General features: G+C 40.9%; 1 protein-coding gene across 1 annotated transcript in view; it reads left to right on the forward strand.

Moving 5' to 3' along the window:
- The window catches only part of zgc:194981 (uncharacterized protein LOC561073 homolog), a 28,248-nt gene extending 11,401 nt beyond the window's left edge, over positions 1-16,847 (forward strand). Inside the window, exons 3-4 of the mRNA XM_028820874.2 lie at positions 10,508-10,627; positions 16,532-16,847. Of these exons, the coding sequence (XP_028676707.1) occupies positions 10,508-10,627; positions 16,532-16,612 (201 nt within the window). The 3' untranslated portion in view covers positions 16,613-16,847. The remainder of the gene's footprint in view (positions 1-10,507; positions 10,628-16,531) is intronic.
- The last annotated feature ends 1,085 nt before the right edge of the window (positions 16,848-17,932 follow it).

Below are 17,932 nucleotides of genomic sequence, written 5' to 3' on the forward strand. Positions count from 1 at the left end.
GAGTGCCCGGAGGAAACCCACGCAGACACGGGGAGAACATGCCAACTCCACGCAGGGTGGACCCGGGAAGCGAACCCGGGTCTCCTAACTGCGAGGCAGCAGCGCTACCACTGCGCCACCGTGCCGCCCTGTTTCTATCCATCCATTCTCAAATGTGTTTATCTCAAGCAGGATCATTGGGAAGCTGGAGCCTATCCCAGAAAGCACTGGGCACAAGGCAGGAGCAACCCCTGGACAGGGCAACAGCCCATCACAGAGTGAACACACACACACACTCTCAGACCAATTTAGCCATGTCAACTCACCTAACCTGCCTGTGTTGCACCCTTGTGTTAAAAGCATTTAAATTTATAATTTCCTTCATCAATCAACACTCAATACTCCAGAATGACAAAGCAAAACTAGGATTTTAGAAATGTATTAAAAATAAAAAATTAACTATCCCACTGACACAAGTTTTAAAACACTTTATTCCATACTTAGTTGATACTTTAGCAGAGATTACAGCCTGGGGTCTTCTTTTGTATGACACAACAAGCTTTGCACACCTTGATTTAGGGATTTTTCTGCCATTCTTCTCAGCGAATCCTCTCAGAATCTGTCAGGTTGGATGGGGACTGTTGTTGAACGGCAATCAGGTCTCTCAAGAGATGTTCAATTGGGTTCAAGTCCAGGCTTGGTGTTCCCAGACTTCCCAGAGTCTTTGAATTGCCCATCCCAAGATTTCTTCCTTTTTTTCCTGCAGAGTTTTTTGGGATTTGTTTTTTGTCTTCTTAGAGGGTCAAGACCAAGGGGCTGTCAATTAAACAGGGTCAGTTAAAGCCCATTGAGACATTTTTTGTATTATTTGGACAATACAAAAATAAGCCACTTCTGTTTTATCTTTGCTTTATGCTTGGGTCATTGACTTGTTGAATGGTGAATCTTCAGCCCAGTCTAAGGTTGATTGCACTCTGCAGCAGAATTTTGGTAATGATATCTCTGTGCTTTGCTCCAGTCAGCTTTCACTCAACCCTGTCTAGTGTCCCATTCCATGTTGCTGAAAAACAACACAACAGCATGATGCCACCACCAACTTGTTTCACTGTTGGAATGGTATTGGACAGGTGATGAGAAGTGCCTGGTGTCCTCCAGACATGATACTAATCTTAGTTTCATCAGACCTGAGAATCTTGTTTCTCACACTTTCAGAATCCATTGGGAGCCATTTTAAGACAGGGAGTAGTGCTGAAACATATGGCGGAAGATGTCGGGTAAACCAAGAGACTATAAATGACAAAGTGAATTAGGAGAAACAGATCAATAAGAAAACATTTATGGGGAGTACATAAAGTGTTTGAATTATTTTAAGTTGTATAAATTGGTAGTTAGGGTTTCTGGAGTCAAATCTGACATTCTTAAAGATATTTTGCTGAAAGAGTAGAGCAAGATCAGAGGACCATTGTGAGATTAAAGGAAGAGGTTTGAAAGTTGACTTACAGAGTAAAGAAGAATAGTACAGAGTGGAGACAGGCATGAACCCAGACTGGAGGTGCAAATAAAAAGCAAAAAGATGAGCTGAAAATGAGACTGGAAAGACTTGAATGTTATAAGGCCCAAAATATCAAACATCATCTAGAAGGCTGACTCAGTGTTGCTGCCAGAGAGATAACAACACACCCTGCCACCAACTGAGAGGGCAAGGTTGCAAAAGACGGGAGTCCAGGTATGCCATTTTATAGTAGATGCTAAGAGTTTCTAGGAAAAATGCAATAAATCAAAGGTATAACACAGCTCTGACCTTAAAGACAACTATGATGGCCATCCATCCATTATCCAACCCGCTATATCCTAACTACAGGATCACGGGGGTCTGCTGGAGCCAATCCCAGCCAACACAGGGCGCAAGGCAGGAAACAAACCCCGGGCAGGGCGCCAGCCCACCGCCTGGCATGCACACACACACACACCAAGCACACACTAGGTACAATTTAGGATTGCCAATGCACCTAACCTGCATGTCTTTGGACTGTGGGAGGAAACTGGAGTACCCAGAGGAAACCCACGCAGACACGGGGAGAACATGCAAACTCCATGCAGGGAGGACCCGGGAAGCGAACCCAGGTCTCCTAACTGCGAGGCAGCAGTGCTACCCACTGCACCACTGTGCCTAACCATGATGTTTTTGGCAATATTCAAGAAGAATCGTACACAATCAAAAATGTATTACTCTGTAAGACTCTGCCATATTTGATTTTCATCCATCCATTTTCCAACCCGCTGAATCCGAACACAGGGTCATGGGGGTCTGCTGGAGCCAATCCCAGCCAACACAGGGCACAAGGCAGGAACCAATCCCGGGCAGGGTGCCAACCCACCGCAGGACACACACAAACACACCCACACACCAAGCACACACTAGGGCCAATTTAGAATCGCCAACCCACCTAACCTGCATGTCTTTGGACTGTGGGAGGAAACCAGAGCGCCCGGAGGAAACCCACGCAGACACAGGGAGAACATGCAAACTCCACGCAGGGAGGACCCGGGAAGCGAACCCGGGTCCCCAGGTCACCCAACTGCGAGGCAGCAGCGCTACCCACTGCGCCACCGTGCCGCCCCATATTTGATTTTGACACACTGAATTAAACCCTGATTAACATGTAGTATGCAACAAATTATAATGTTAACCCTTAAGTTTTTCCAGATTTTGGCTCATAGGGAAATAAAGAAATGTAGCATAACTGTGGTGTCAGCCATTAACAGTGATATGCTTCAGAGATGGTTTAGAATGCAGGATTAATACGTGGTGCATTTTCAGTATTTGAAAGATTTAAAAACACAGAGTTCCTTTTCAAATTGATTTAGACTATATGTTGTTGGGATACTAAATAATCGGCTTTTGAAAGTTTTCAACTCAATTTGAATCACCCTGTATAATACACCTAAATGTCTGTGTACAACCGCAGCTTATCCAGTGATACTACGTAGCATCTAAATTGCCTAAATCTTCCGCCCCCAATCCAAAACCTCAGACCACATCCATGATGCAAGGTCATACTGGTTAGAACTAAGCAATAGAAAATTGGCCAATTAGTGCAACAAAAATAGTAAGCAATTTAGAAAGAGAACACACCCAGTCACAGTGAGACCCACTCTTTATGATGGCCAACATGAGCTCAAACCACAAAATATACAAGGAGCCAATTGGAAGAAATGAATATTGAAATCTGCTGAGTGAAGATAACATAAACCTGACAGATACATTGAGTTTGGTTAGATTTTAGGATATTTTTTATTTTTTTTGTCAAAAATTAACCACCATTAATCGGAACTCACCTTTTCAGTACAGAATGAAACAGAGTGAATTCTCAGCAACCAAAGGAGTAATTCAGTAACAACATTCGTTTAAAGAAAAGGTGCTATTGTAGTATCTCCCCTTACCCTGAATGATGCCAAGGTGTCACACATTTTAAAAATGGTGTATTTAGTAAAATAAACAAAATACAAGATGAAGAATACAAAACACTGAAAGGTTAGATGCTAAATAAAACCGTACTGTCTCCCTGTCTTTTAGATGGAGTGGCTCAACCATTTATACACCTGTCTAAAGTTGGTGTCACATTACACAACTTCTAGTCAGAAGGGATGTCAACTTGAAATCTGCAGCTGCTTCTAATCTCATCACCAGAGGATATCGGTTTAAATAAATAGAAATCATAGGGTATGTCAAACTAGACAACTCATAATGATTTTCCAGCACAGATTCACATTTTGAAAACATCAGAAGCTCACCCCTTTTTCTGACGGCCAGTAACATGCTGCCTGACAGAACCAGTAACTGTGCAAAGGGTTTACAGGTAGGGCCATCATAATCTGTGCCCTTTTTTTCCTTTTTGCCATACAATTGTGGAATGTAAAACATGCAATATCAGACAGATGTGTGTCTCTCTCTTCTGTTTGTCAGGTCCTAAACACCTGTGTTCCTTGCTGCTCGTCACTGCATTGCAGTGCATCCAGAAAGTATTCACAGTGCATCACTTTTTCCACATTCTGTTATGTTACAGCCTTATTCCAAAATGGATTAAATTCATGTTTTCCTCAGAATTCTACACACAACACCCCATAATGACAATGTGAAAAAAGATTACTTGAGGTTTTTGCAAATTTATTAAAAATAAAAAAACTGAGAAATCACATGTACATAAGTATTCACAGCCTTTGCTCAATACTTTGTCGATGCACCTTTGGCAGCAATTACAGCCTCAAGTCTTTTTGAATATGATGCCACAAGCTTGGCACACCTATCCTTGGCCAGTTTCGCCCATTCCTCTTTGCAGCACCTCTCAAGCTCCATCAGGTTGGATGGGAAGCGTCGGTGCACAGCCATTTTAAGATCTCTCCAGAGATGTTCAATCGGATTCAAGTCTGGGCTCTGGCTGGGCCACTCAAGGACATTCACAGAGTTGTCCTGAAGCCACTCCTTTGATATCTTGGCTGTGTGCTTAGGGTCGTTGTCCTGCTGAAAGATGAACCGTCACCCCAGTCTGAGGTCAAGAGCGCTCTGGAGCAGGTTTTCATCCAGGATGTCTCTGTACATTGCTGCAGTCATCTTTCCCTTTATCCCGACTAGTCTCCCAGTTCCTGCCGCTGAAAAACATCCCCACAGCATGATGCTGCCACCACCATGCTTCACTGTATGGATGGTGCCATGTTTCCTCCAAACGTGACGCCTGACATTCACACCAAAGAGTTCAATCTTTGTCTCATCAGACCAGAGAATTTTCTTTCTCATGGTCTGAGAGTCCTTCAGGTGCCTTTTGGCAAACTCCAGGCGGGCTGCCATGTGCCTTTTACTAAGGAGTGGCTTCCGTCTGGCCACTCTACCATACAGGCCTGATTGGTGAGCTCAATTTCGAGCTTCTCGGCAAAGGCTGTGAATACTTATGTACATGTGCTTTCTCAATTTTTTTATTTTTAATAAATTTGCAAAAACCTCAAGTAAACTTTTTTCATGTTGTCATTATGCGGTGTCGTGTGTAGAATTCTGAGGAAAAAAATGAATTTAATCCATTTTGGAATAAGGCTGTAACATAACAAAATGTGGAAAAAGTGATGCGCTGTGAATACTTTCCGGATGCACTGTATATGCATTGGACTTGTGGACGAGCACTGACTGGTTGTGAGCTCTCATGCACACAGAGGAATTCCTTGTCACGTAAGAAAAAACTCAAACCTGTTAGATTTTGTCAAGGTGAATCACAGACTATTTGGAGCAAGTTGCTGGGTATGTCACACTACACAACGAAGAGTCACAGAAGTGTGCCATGACTACCCCCTGAAGATAATGTAAAGGAGGTCTGTGACTAAAAACCCCAGGAAAAGTTGTCAAATGTGACATGGCATTAAGATTACCAAAGTACTCTCCCTTCTCATGTCCAGTCAGTCTTAGCCTCATTCTTTATCCCATGACCCTTCATTTGAGGTGATTTTAAACTTGCTCTTTGGTTCAATTGTCAGATCAAGCAATGGAACAACTTCTAGGATCTTGTGTAACTGCAAGAACAAAATGCGTGTGCTTGCTTTGTTGGCTGCTGGTTGTTCTGCAGATCTGAGTGCTATGTTGTAGTCCTTAAAAGGCAATGCACAAAGGGCAAAAGGGCACATACCTGTAAGTATTTGTAACTTAAGCATCATCTACACTGCCTATGAGTGCCTGTTACAGTTTTGCCAATTTTGATGACATTCATCTGTTTTCCAGTGTCTTTACTTTGTTTGAGTATTTTGTTTTACTGACTTTTTCCCAGATGTTTTCTGCTTTCTGTGATGTCAATCAATGGACATGGATAATATGTTTCGAATAATATGGTGGGCATGGATATGGTGTAATTCATGTGAAGGCCACCATAATTCTTAATTTGGCTTGAAAGCATTTTTTGCTCAATGGTACTTTGTTTTTGGCTTTCAGTTTCCTAGACCTGCAGGGCCGTATCAAGTTCTGCAGGCAATATTTAGTGTCAGAGGCTTTGTTTTGAGACCTTTTGTGTCAGTGTCTGTCTTGAGAGCCCATTAGCAGCTGCTGAGTTCTGTACATTCAGCCAATTCCTGTCATATTCGTTCACTGCTCTTATTCTTTGTGCCCAGTTAGCCATGTCTTTATCTATTGATGGCTAGCCCATTTTGATTTCTATGTGCAGCTGGTCCACCCAGCAAAAAGTGAGCCACATGTGTGTGTATGCATAGTCAGTTGGCATTGTGCATGTGACTTTCTTAATTTCATTAAGATTTCTGGTTCTGAAGTCTCTATTTATGATTGTGGTATTCCCTTCCCTCTATAAAGTCCTCTGAGCCATGCTTGCTTTCCTTGACGAAAAATATATCTATAAAAAAATATTTTCTGATCCTGCTTTATTACTCATCCTTGTAAACTGATCCTATAAACCTATAAGTATGTGACCTGGGCCTGTTCCAGAATGAGAGATTAGATAAGCCAGGATGTCAGAACAAATTCCAGCTTGCTATAGTGTGATTTCACATCTGTAGATTAAAAACTGCTAAAACACTAAATTGGAGCAGGCTCACACAATCCCAAATAGGTTGATACGGAATCACAGAGTTGCTGGTTGCAGTGCATTGGATTATCAGCATATCCTCCAAAATAGCCACATATACAGCAGTAATGGCTGCTAAGGAAAGGGAGAGGGCATGGATGAGTTTCACTGGTAGAGTGAATACATAAAACAGTCAATCAGTGAAATTCTTGTAAACTATGTGTAGTGAATTACTGTGCAAAAAGTACCCCAGATGATACTACCTTTCTTGAAACGTTATATGCTCTGAAATAGGCATTGCATTCCATTTTTACAATATTGATACCAAAAAAGTTTGTGTAAGCGTTAAGTGTTCAGCATATAAAGAGTTGTTCTAGTCATTAAAGTAATACAGTGAAAGATGTCGAATGTTATCCTGTCTGTACTGAACCCTGTATTGCCCTATAATTACATGCCAAAAGAGACCAAAGGTTCATTACTTTCTTGTGAAAATTTTCAAAAGAAGACTTAGAACAACACCAACTCTTTGAATGGTAACAACCTGTTGAAACTTGATACCCCAGGTATTTGGCCTCAACATCTCTAATTATGTGCTTGGTGTCTCATATTACCTTAAAAATGGAAAAGGAGATGCATTGATAATTGTATGGAATATTTGACATACATAATCCGTGCTTCTTTCTATGCTGCACATTGATGTAGTGAAAGGATTTCCAGTTCATATTGTCATAATATTATCAGAATATTCAGTCTACCAACTAATGTAATTAGCTAACAAACAAAGTATGCATAGTAACCAAGTTAGTCCGTTCATGTGTGTTCAATGTATGCTGCATTAGTTATTTTTACGCAGGGCTTATAGATTAAAAATGATCATGTGAAATCAATAAAGAAGCCCAAAATAAATAAAGATCACGTTGACAGTTTCATCCCGATTCTTTTGTTTGTGCGCTATAAAACAGAACAACACAATTGTCTACATTATTCATGCCCAGTGCTTTGATAAAGATGTGTGTTCCATCTACACAGCCATTTACATTGAGAAATCCTGTAATACATTTATTCATTTAGCGAGGTGTGAAATAAAGTTGAGTAACACTGTCAAAATGAGTATGGCTGCAAGTGCCACATAGCAAGATACCTAAACGTAAAGTAAAAGTAAGACAGAAACAGGAGCTAAGTTATAGTGATATAGACAATAGTACGTTGTAAAAGCCATTAGCCAAATGAAATACAATACAACACAGAAGTAATATTGTTGCCTTATTCCATTTCAGAACCCCAAATCAAAATTTATTAATAACCATATATGTAGAGGTATTCACGGAAGAGGAGAGTCTTCAGAGATGTTTCTTTAAAATAGAAGGGACTCTGCAGAATGGATGAAGTTGGGCAGCTCATTCCACCAGCAAGTCCATTATCAGTTATTATTAATGCTCAGAAATGCCACAGTCATTTGAATTTGATTGCCCTACCTGCAACTCGGTGAAATTCCTTTTTGATGGTGGTTATTTGTTTCTGTTTCTGAAAGACAGCCTCTAAGTGTGTCTGCAGACAGGCTTCAAAGTTTTGTGATTACTTTTGTGATCACTTGCTAATGTGTGTGGCATCTCCAATGTTGTGCAGAAAGCTGTTGTTAGCAAAAAAAAAAAAAAATCATGGGAAATGTATGTGATCTACATCGATATCAGCTTGCACATGTTAGCCACAAGGTGTTACGCTGAAAATATCAGTTTTTAGAAGTTTGTTCAGAGGTATTAAAGTCTTGGTTATTAAATGGTAACATTTACATGCTTTTCTGGGCAAGTCAGAATGTCTGAATGGGTTCTGCTTAACTATCTCTGGGTGATATTTGAAGTTGTGCTCTTAAGTCAATTGTTTGTTCAAACAGTGGCAGGACATTTTCAGTATTTCATAAGCCTTTTCCTACTTCTTAAGTAGTGCAACTGGCATCACCATTTCTGATAGGTAATTTTCAACATTTCATTTTATATTAGATTATCTACTTGTGAATCATTGCGGCCTCAAAACTTTAATCCTTCACATTAAACCTGCTCTTTTGCAGGTTAGTTTCAGGGTATTGATTGCCTCATTATCAGAGCTGGACTTCATCAAATCTTTCTTTCCGAAACAGGCATAGACTGAGCCAGTTCCAGAAAGCAGGTGTAGCAAATTGTCCAGATCTCTGGCCTAAAAGATCACATTATTTTGACCTTACCTGTCCCAGAAACACATGTATGGCTAAATCAGTTTTTTTTAATGTAATTAGCCTGTTTTCCATACATCCTAACTTACTTTGGCTGCATTTTGCACTAATCTTCCCTTCTGGAACAGACCCTTGTTCTACTCATGAAAATAAATGAGCCGTTGGACATTAATCAAAAAATAATTTTCTTGGTGCTTTTCTATTTGATCAAATGGATCATTTCATCTCATCAGACTTTTATCTAATGTCTTGGAACAGTGCTCAGCTTCTTCGTGGTGTCACACACATGTGCTAAGGTGCCCTAAGGTGAGTGATATTACAAGAGATGAAGGGTTGATTGTATGTACTAATGCCTTTCTCTCTATCAACAGAGTCAAAGAAGAAAAAACATAACTCACCCACAATACTTCTGGTTCCCAAAATGGCTACTATCCAACAATCCCTTCTCTGAATTCCATTGGTGATGTCACTTCTGGCCCTCCATGATAATGTCAATTCCGTCTGTCTGCTTTTGATGTAATTTCCTGTGTAGATCATTTCCTGCCACCATTTTCTATATAAACTCCATGTAACCATTGCTCTTGCTTTTGACTAATATTTCGCTATTTTTTTCATTGTGTTTGACGGACATTATACGGGGTCATTCCCCAACTCTTCTTGGAGTTTTCCAGCATCTTTATTTTTATTACAGTGGGAATTCTGTGGCTTTTCCAGGACAGGTCCTTGGTCTGTTGGTAGAGCTCTACAGACACGGAACACAAGTAGCATTCAGCAGTCATATTGCTGCTTGTGGATTTCAGGTTATCATATCAATGTGAATCCATGATCAAGTATCCTGGGATAGGCTTCCTTTTGGAAGCTATGAACTGCAATTGTTACTGCTCCCAATTTTTAAAAATGGGGACTAATACACAAGCTTATCCACACATTCCATATAACATTAAAGAGGTCTTTTATTCGAAACATGCCAAGAATATCTTGTTCTTTCAGTGTTTCTAATTTTGCTTCATCCACTCCTGTGAGATTGTGTCTAAAAAAGATTTTAACCATTACGCTGGCCTAAACCATGGAATCTAATCCAAACAGAAGTCTTCTCTAAAGCAGACTTATCCAGCAGGTTTATGAGCTTCTTTCACCTCAATGATATTCCCGGTCAAGGTCATTGTTTCCCTAAACTTGCATTTATCCAAATAGTAAGGCTTTAGTTTATTTATTTATTTTTTGTTCTGTACAGTCTAAAAAATAATGTAGGGTTATATAATGAAACATATGCATGAAATATTTTCTTTAAGCAGTATGACACAGCAGAGTCTTCTTTACTTCTAAAACTGAGGTTTTATATTTTCCCAGAACTTTGTGATTGTTACTGTAGTTTTAATTGGCGACCATTTTAAGCAATGTTGTGTTAACTAAAGACATATACCCAAAATAAAGTGAAACTGAAAAAAAGCAAAAATTTACTTTAAAACATATTCCACAAAAAAAGCAAATTCTGCTACAACATATCTAGGCTTGCTTATTGCCAAAATATTTTTGTATACTTCTGGTGAAAATTTTCCTGTCTTGGTTTGGACTTAATCAACTCCAGTTAACATTTCACCACAAGCACATGTTATGAGGAGGTTTTGCTTTAACCTCCTACTATGCCTAGTGACGGTCATGGCCCCTGCATTTGTCATTTCCAAACCCTGTTTTGGACACATCTAAATCATCCAAAACAGCCACATGTGTGAAGCATATTTTACTTTTAAGTGTCTTTTTTGTCTTATAGATCTACCCTCCAAGCCGGGTTAAGTACATAATGACAGTTGACATTGGAAAAACTCATTGCAAGAATGAAGACAGTCTGAATATGGACAGTTGTGTACTGCAGACCGACACAGATGTAAAGGTAACAAAAAATTCAGTATGCTGCACATATTTTGCAATACCCTAATATAAGAGGATGCAAACTTGAATGCAGTGACATCCATTCATCCATTTTTAAACTCTTATTTCACTTACAGCCTTGTGGAGGGAGACAGTCTATCCTAAAAGCATCATGTGTAAGGTATAAGCCAGCTTTGGACAGGACAGCAAACTATCACAGGACACATTCAAAGACGCAACCACGTTCAGTCATATTAGGCTAATTTAGAATTATGAATACCTAAGACACACATATTTGAGATGAAGGAGAAAACCATGCACGATTTTTATGGTTAATTATTTTTTTTTTGTATTTGACATTAAAACCTTGCTGGTTAAGAGATTTTATTAAAGTTGAAAATAAGGTCTGACAAAGTCTGGCTTGATTTTAACCTTCAACAAAAGTTGAAATTTCAGTAAGGGTATACAGTATAGATTTTTCGCCATACCAACCCTGTGTCTGTGTGGGATAGTTTGGGTATTATAGGTTTTCTTAAGGCAGGGAAAAATTCTTGATCCTTGATTCTTTTTTCCTTGATCCCCGGGTTCACTTTGTCAATAGAATACAAAGTCTCTCAGAACTCCAGCCAAGTGTATAAGAAATTTATACAGCAAAGATGCCTCTGGGGCATGCCGAGCAAGAGGTTTTTCTTGCCTTGTAATCACAGATACTCTAACAATTCTTTGTTTGCACAAAGCATTTACAGATGTAAATACAGAAGGGCATGTTTAGCATTCAGCTGATAATGTGTATAATATTGGTAAGTGCATTTACTTAATATGGTAAAGGTGGATGATCTAAACATGAATAATGGAATACATTCTTGTTGCTGAGACTCAAGGTCAGTGGCTGCCTTTTAGTGACCCGCCTGCATACTTTAAAGCAGATATACAAAAGTCATTATAAAGCACCTTTGTTATATTGCTACTTTTATGGCATTCTTTCAAGGATCAGTTAAGCACAGTAGCATTTCATCAGCTGCACATTCATGCTGCAAATCTCCTGTTCCACCACAGCTGAAAGGTGTTCTACTGGATACATATCCTGTGACTGGGAAGGCTACTCAAGAACACTGAACTCTTTGTCATGTTCATAAACCCATTTTGAGATGACTTGCTTTGTGACATAGTGCCTGTTGGAAGTAGCCTTTAGAAGTTGGGTAAAATGTGGCCATTAAGTGATGCACAAGGTGAGCAGCAATATTCAAATAGGCCATGATATTCAAGCAATAATTGATTGGTATTAGTGGGCCTAAAGTGTGTCAAGAAAACCACCAGCCTGGACTATTGACACAACATAGGTTGGGTATATGAATTCATGATTTTCTCACCAAACACTGACCCTACCATCTATGTGCCTCTTGAAATCAAGATTCATCAGACCAGATTATGTATTTTCAGTCTTCAATTGTCCAGTTTTGGTGAAGCTGTGGCCACTGCAGCCTCTGCTTTATGACACCTTCTATTGTCTAACTAAAATGATTACAATATGCAAGCTTTCAAGGCAACTTCTTCAGGCAGTTTGCTTGAATTCTCATTGCATCTACAATGGCTAACACAGTACAACACCCTGCCCTACCCTACCATAGACACATATTCTCTCAATCTGGACAGGGCTTTTTCTTAAAATACTTTAGCAGAATTACTTATATAGTAGCATTCAGCAAAACTATATTGTCTTGCACAAAAGACTGGTGCTGTTTGCTTATTCTGTTATGCCCTGGTCTGCCACTCTAAGTACTGATATAACCAGTTCTACAGCAGAGAACCCAATGAGACATTATGTAACAAACACATAGTCCTCCTATTGTGAGTCCTTACAGAGCTGTGTTCTCAGGACCTATAAGGACACAGAGCATGTCAATCTCTAGATCAAGGGTGGGCAAAGTCGTTCCTGGAGGGCTGCAGTGGCTGCGGGTTTTTGTTCCAACCCAATTGCTTAATAAGAAGCAGCTCAAGTAACACTTCTGCTTCATTTTCATTGGCTCGCTCAATAAGATTTTGAACCCTTATTGCCTATTTTAGTCATAAACAGCTGTAGTCTTGGTTTTTCATCTAATGCATCCGGCGCCGCCGTGAGTGGCAGCCTTTTCAGCAGCTCCGTGTATGACTGTATATGTATGTGTACTTTTCTACTTTTATTTTTCTATTTTTATTTATTGATCACTTCTACCACTCTATTTTATGTGGATTCCTTCCCTGGACACACTTTCTTTTACAACGTGGGCATGGATTTTAACACGCCGAGACTCGCCTATTCAAGTACTCAACTTCGAGCGCTGAGAACAAATGCCAGTGCCGGTGTGGTTCCATATTTACCCGACGAGGTAAGAAGGCGGTATAGTGGCAGCAGAGCCGGCACTAAGCTAAAAAAAGAAGCGGCTTGCGAGAAAGTGGCGTTTCAAGCCTTCGGTGCCTTCTGTGATTCTGGGGAATGTGAACTCAATCTCAAATAAGATCGACGAACTGGCTGCGCTGGTGAAAAATGTAAGGACCTACAGAGAATGCAGTTTGTTGTGTTTCTGCGAAACGTGGCTAAATAACACCATCCCAGATGCCAACGTGGAGCTATCCGGGTTTAGCACAGTTAGAGCGGACAGAGATGCAAGTACCTGTGGTAAGCACAAAGGAAGAGGACTCGCTCTCTATGTTAATACACGGTGGTGTCACTCTGGACATGTTAACGTCAAAATCTCCACTTGCTGCAGGGATATCGAACTGTTGGCCGTAAGTTTACGTCCCTACTATTTGCCCAGAGAGTTTGGACATGTCATTGTTGTTATTGTATACATTCCTCCTCGGGCAGACGTGGAGTCAGCGAGTGACATCATCCATTCCGCTGTTGCTAAGTTACAAACGCAGCACCCTGAGGCGCTTGTGCTAATCGCTGGAGACTTTAACCATGTGACGCTGGACAAAACATTGCCTGCATTCTCCCAGTATGTGGACTGTAACACCCGGGGAAATAAGACTATTGATTTACTGTATGCAAACGTTAAAGACGCATACAGCGCCACCCCGCTACCTGCGCTTGGGAAAGGAGATCATAACCTGGTTCAGCTTCAGCCTCACTATAAACCAAAAGTTAGAGTCCTACCTGTAACCACACGATCATTCAGGAAGTGGAACCCGGAGGCTGAGAATACTCTGAGAGAACTTTTTGGAACTACAGACTGGGATATCCTGCAGGGATCTCATAATGAGAACATTGAGGAAGTTGTTGACTGCACTACTGACTACATCAACTTCTGTATGGACATTGTAGTTCCAGTAAGAACAGTACGCTGCTATGCTAACAACAAGCCATGGATTACAAGTGACATCAAGGGCCTTTTGAATCAGAAGAAAAGGGCTTTTAAAGACGGTGATCAGCATGAGCTTAAGCGCGTGCAGAAGGAACTCCGAGTCCAACTCAGGGCGGCGAAGGAGCAGTACAGGAGAAAGCTGGAGCAGAAGTTGCAGAATAACAGCATGAAGGAAGTGTGGGATGGGATGAAGATCATCACTGGCTGCAGCTCGAAGCGGGGTACCACCATTGAGAGAGACGTGAAGAGAGCAAACCAAATGAACAACTTTTTTAACAGGTTTGACCACCCTAACCCACTCTCACTCTCACCTCGGAGTACTGCACCCTCCACACATCCTTCTGCTGATACCAGCATAGGAAAAACATCCCCACCCATAATAACAACAGCGCAAGTGAGCAGAGAGCTGAGGAGACTTCGTGCCAGCAAAGCAGCGGGTCCAGATGGAGTATCGCCACGACTGCTGAAGGTCTGTGCATCGGAGCTGGGGGGTCCTCTACAGCGCATCTTCAACCTGAGCCTGGAACAGGGGAGAGTCCCGAGGCTTTGGAAAACATCTTGTATCACCCCAGTCCCAAAGGTATCACGTCCTAGTGAGCTGAATGACTTTCGGCCTGTTGCTCTGACATAACATGTGATGAAGACCATGGAGAGGCTGCTGCTTCACCACCTTAGGCCACAGGTTCAACATGCCCTTGACCCTCTGCAGTTTGCATATCAGGAGAAGGTGGGAGCGGAAGATGCCATCATCTATATGCTACACCGATCCCTCTCTCACTTGGACAGAGGCAGTGGTGCTGTAAGAATTATGTTTCTAGACTTCTCTAGCGCCTTCAACACAATCCAACCTCTGCTCCTTAGGGACAAGCTGACAGAGATGGGATTAGATTCATACCTAGTGGCATGGATTGTGGACTATCTTAAAGACAGACCTCAGTATGTGCGTCTTGGGAACTGCACGTCTGACATTGTGGTCAGCAACACAGGAGCGCCACAAGGGACTGTACTTTCTCCGGTCCTGTTCAGCCTATATACATCGGACTTCCAATACAACTCGGAGTCCTGCCATGTGCAAAAGTTCGCTGATGACACTGCTATCGTGGGCTGTATCAGGAATGGGCTGGAGGAGGAGTATAGGGACCTAATCAATGACTTTGTTAAATGGTCCGACTCAAACCACCTACACCTGAACACCAGCAAAACCAAGGAGCTGGTGGTGGATTTTAGGAGGCCCAGACCCCTCATAGACCCAGTGATCATCAAAGGTGACTGTGTGCAGATGGTGCAGACCTATAAATATCTGGGAGTGCAGCTGGATGATAAATTAGACTGGACTGCCAATACTGATGCGCTGTGCAAGAAAGGACAAAGCCGGTTATACTTCCTTAGAAGGCTGGCTTCCTTCAACATCTGCAATAAGATGCTGCAGATGTTCTATCAAACAGTTGTGGCGAGCGCCCTCTTCTACGCAGTGGTGTGCTGGGGAGGCAGCATTAAGAGGAAAGACGCCTCACGCCTGGACAAACTGGTGAGGAAGGCAGGCTCTATTGTTGGCATGGAGCTGGACAGTTTAACATCTGTGGCAGAGCGAAGGGCGCTCAGCAGGCTCCTATCAATTATGGAGAATCCACTGCATCCACTAAATAATGTCATCTCCAGACAGAAGAGCAGCTTCAGCGACAGACTGCTGTCACTGTCCTGCTCCACAGACAGATTGAGGAGATCGTTCCTCCCCCAAACTATGCGACTCTTTAATTCCACCAGGGGGGGTAAACGTTAATATTTAACATTATACATAGTTATTGTCTGTTTTTTTCACCTGTATTATTATCATTCTTTAATTTAATATTATTTATTGTATCAGTATGCTGCTGCTGAAGAATGTGAATTTCCCATCGGGATTAATAAAGTATCTATCTATCTATCTATCTATCTTTAATTGTTCTTTATTAGCAATAAGATGCAAATGACAAAAGAAACCAGAAGCTCTCCATATAGCTTGTTTCCATTTACCTCTGTGTATTTATCATGCACTTTTTGGTTTAATTAAATACTTGGAAAGTAAAGAGAAAAAAGTGAAGGACTGAGAATTACTCATCTGGTTTTAGACTTCAAATCATTTGGATGCTATCCTTCGAAAGGGGAAGAAAATCTACGATATGAAAATGACTTGACATGGCAGAGTTAAAGTAGTAACAAGCCATGAAATTAAATTATTGGCAAGAATTGTTTTCTAATTAAGCAGTTGGGTTGGAACAAAAACCTGCAGCCACTGCGGCCCTCCAGGACTGACTTTGCCCACCCCTGCCCTAGATCAACCACAAACACCACTAAAATTAGAAAAAGTGTGAATACTTTTCAGGCAAAATTCACACAACTATACTTGTAATTGTAACTATTTAGCTATCAAATCACCAGAAGCTGTTTATTGAAGCAGTGACACAAAGCCTTCAACTTCATAGTAAAGAAGCAGCCCTTAGACAGTATTATGTTTAGCATTATTGCATTAAAAATATTTTTTATAACAGTCAAATAAATTACAAGTAACGTATAGTAACATGTTCCTATGTCTCCTTTTACAGATAATGAAATGTCTTTTTGTGGTTCTGGCTGTTCCAAATTCCAACATGCCAAGCTACCTGTTGGACAGCAGCTGTAATTAACTTCAGTGTAGGCACGTCGGAGCCTTCTTTGATTCTGCCTGTTATTTAAGTGGATTCATGTGGAGCAGCCAAAAGAAGATGATTGCTTTTTTTTCTTTCATAATTTACAACTGTATTTGCATGGGAGGACTGTAGCCGGATTACCACATTGTGTGGATCAAGACACTCTAAATCCGCTATAAACCACACAATGTGGCTTTACTCTGAAGTTTCAAATAAATATTTTGTCATTGTGGCTTCATTGTTATATATTTGCCTCTTTATGTCAATCACTGTAAATTCTGTGGATGAAATAACCATCCTTCATTTTCTGTTATGTTGTGTGATCTCTCAAGGTTAAAGCCCTGGACTTAAAAATATAAGGGTGCTGCTCAAGTCTCCAGGTGTGCTGACTTGCAAGACCCCAAGTGGCTAACATAACCTGCCTATGTACAAATGGCAAAAACTAAATTATATACAACTCTAAAATGGATCAAGCAATACAGATCCAGTGTCTTGGGTTTGAGTCCCATATCCTCCTGTGTAGAGTCGGCACATTCTCTTCATGTCTACATGGGGTTCATTCCACTATCCTCAAAAGATGTGCAGGCTAGGTTAACTGGCTATTCTAAACTGGCTGAGTCTGAATACAGTCGCTATATATATAAAAATATACATACACACAAATGGACATACTAGCTGTGCTACAGGAAATTTGATGAGACGGTGGGCTTCACTTATAGTGCCTATAAGTGCTATGTAACTAAATACTTTTATGTATACAATATTTGGAGGGTTTTACCAAATCTAATATTATTAGGAAGTGTGGTGTAATCGTTAAGGCTTTGGACTTCAAAGCTTGTACTCCATAGATGAGTCCATAGATGAGAATGTGTATTACAATGGAGTAGCTTGTGTGGGACCCATTAAGTTTTAACTTACACCATTCCATCTCTCTTGTCTTGGATCCAAGGACACCACAATATTGAATCACATTGGAATGAATTTGGCTGTTTTGACATTGGTCAACAGAAATACAGATCACTGCAAAGTGATTTTAATTAACTACAAATATAAAACACAACATAACTGATTGCATAAGTACTCACCCTCTTCGAGTATTTAGCAGATGCACCTTTGGCACGCATGGCAGCCTTGCATCTGTGTGCACGGGTCTCTCTCTACATTGCAAATTTTCCCCCAATGTTTGTTGAAAAACTGCCTGAGCTCTATCGGGCTGCATGGGGATTGTAAGTTTTAGGTTAGGAGCACATGCTGATACAGCGCATTGCCTCACCCACCACATGACAAATCAGCTCTGGATCCCAGATTAGGACCCAA

The sequence above is a fragment of the Erpetoichthys calabaricus genome, chromosome 15 (assembly GCF_900747795.2).
Source record: "Erpetoichthys calabaricus chromosome 15, fErpCal1.3, whole genome shotgun sequence".
NCBI classification, from domain to species: Eukaryota; Metazoa; Chordata; class Cladistia; order Polypteriformes; family Polypteridae; genus Erpetoichthys; species Erpetoichthys calabaricus.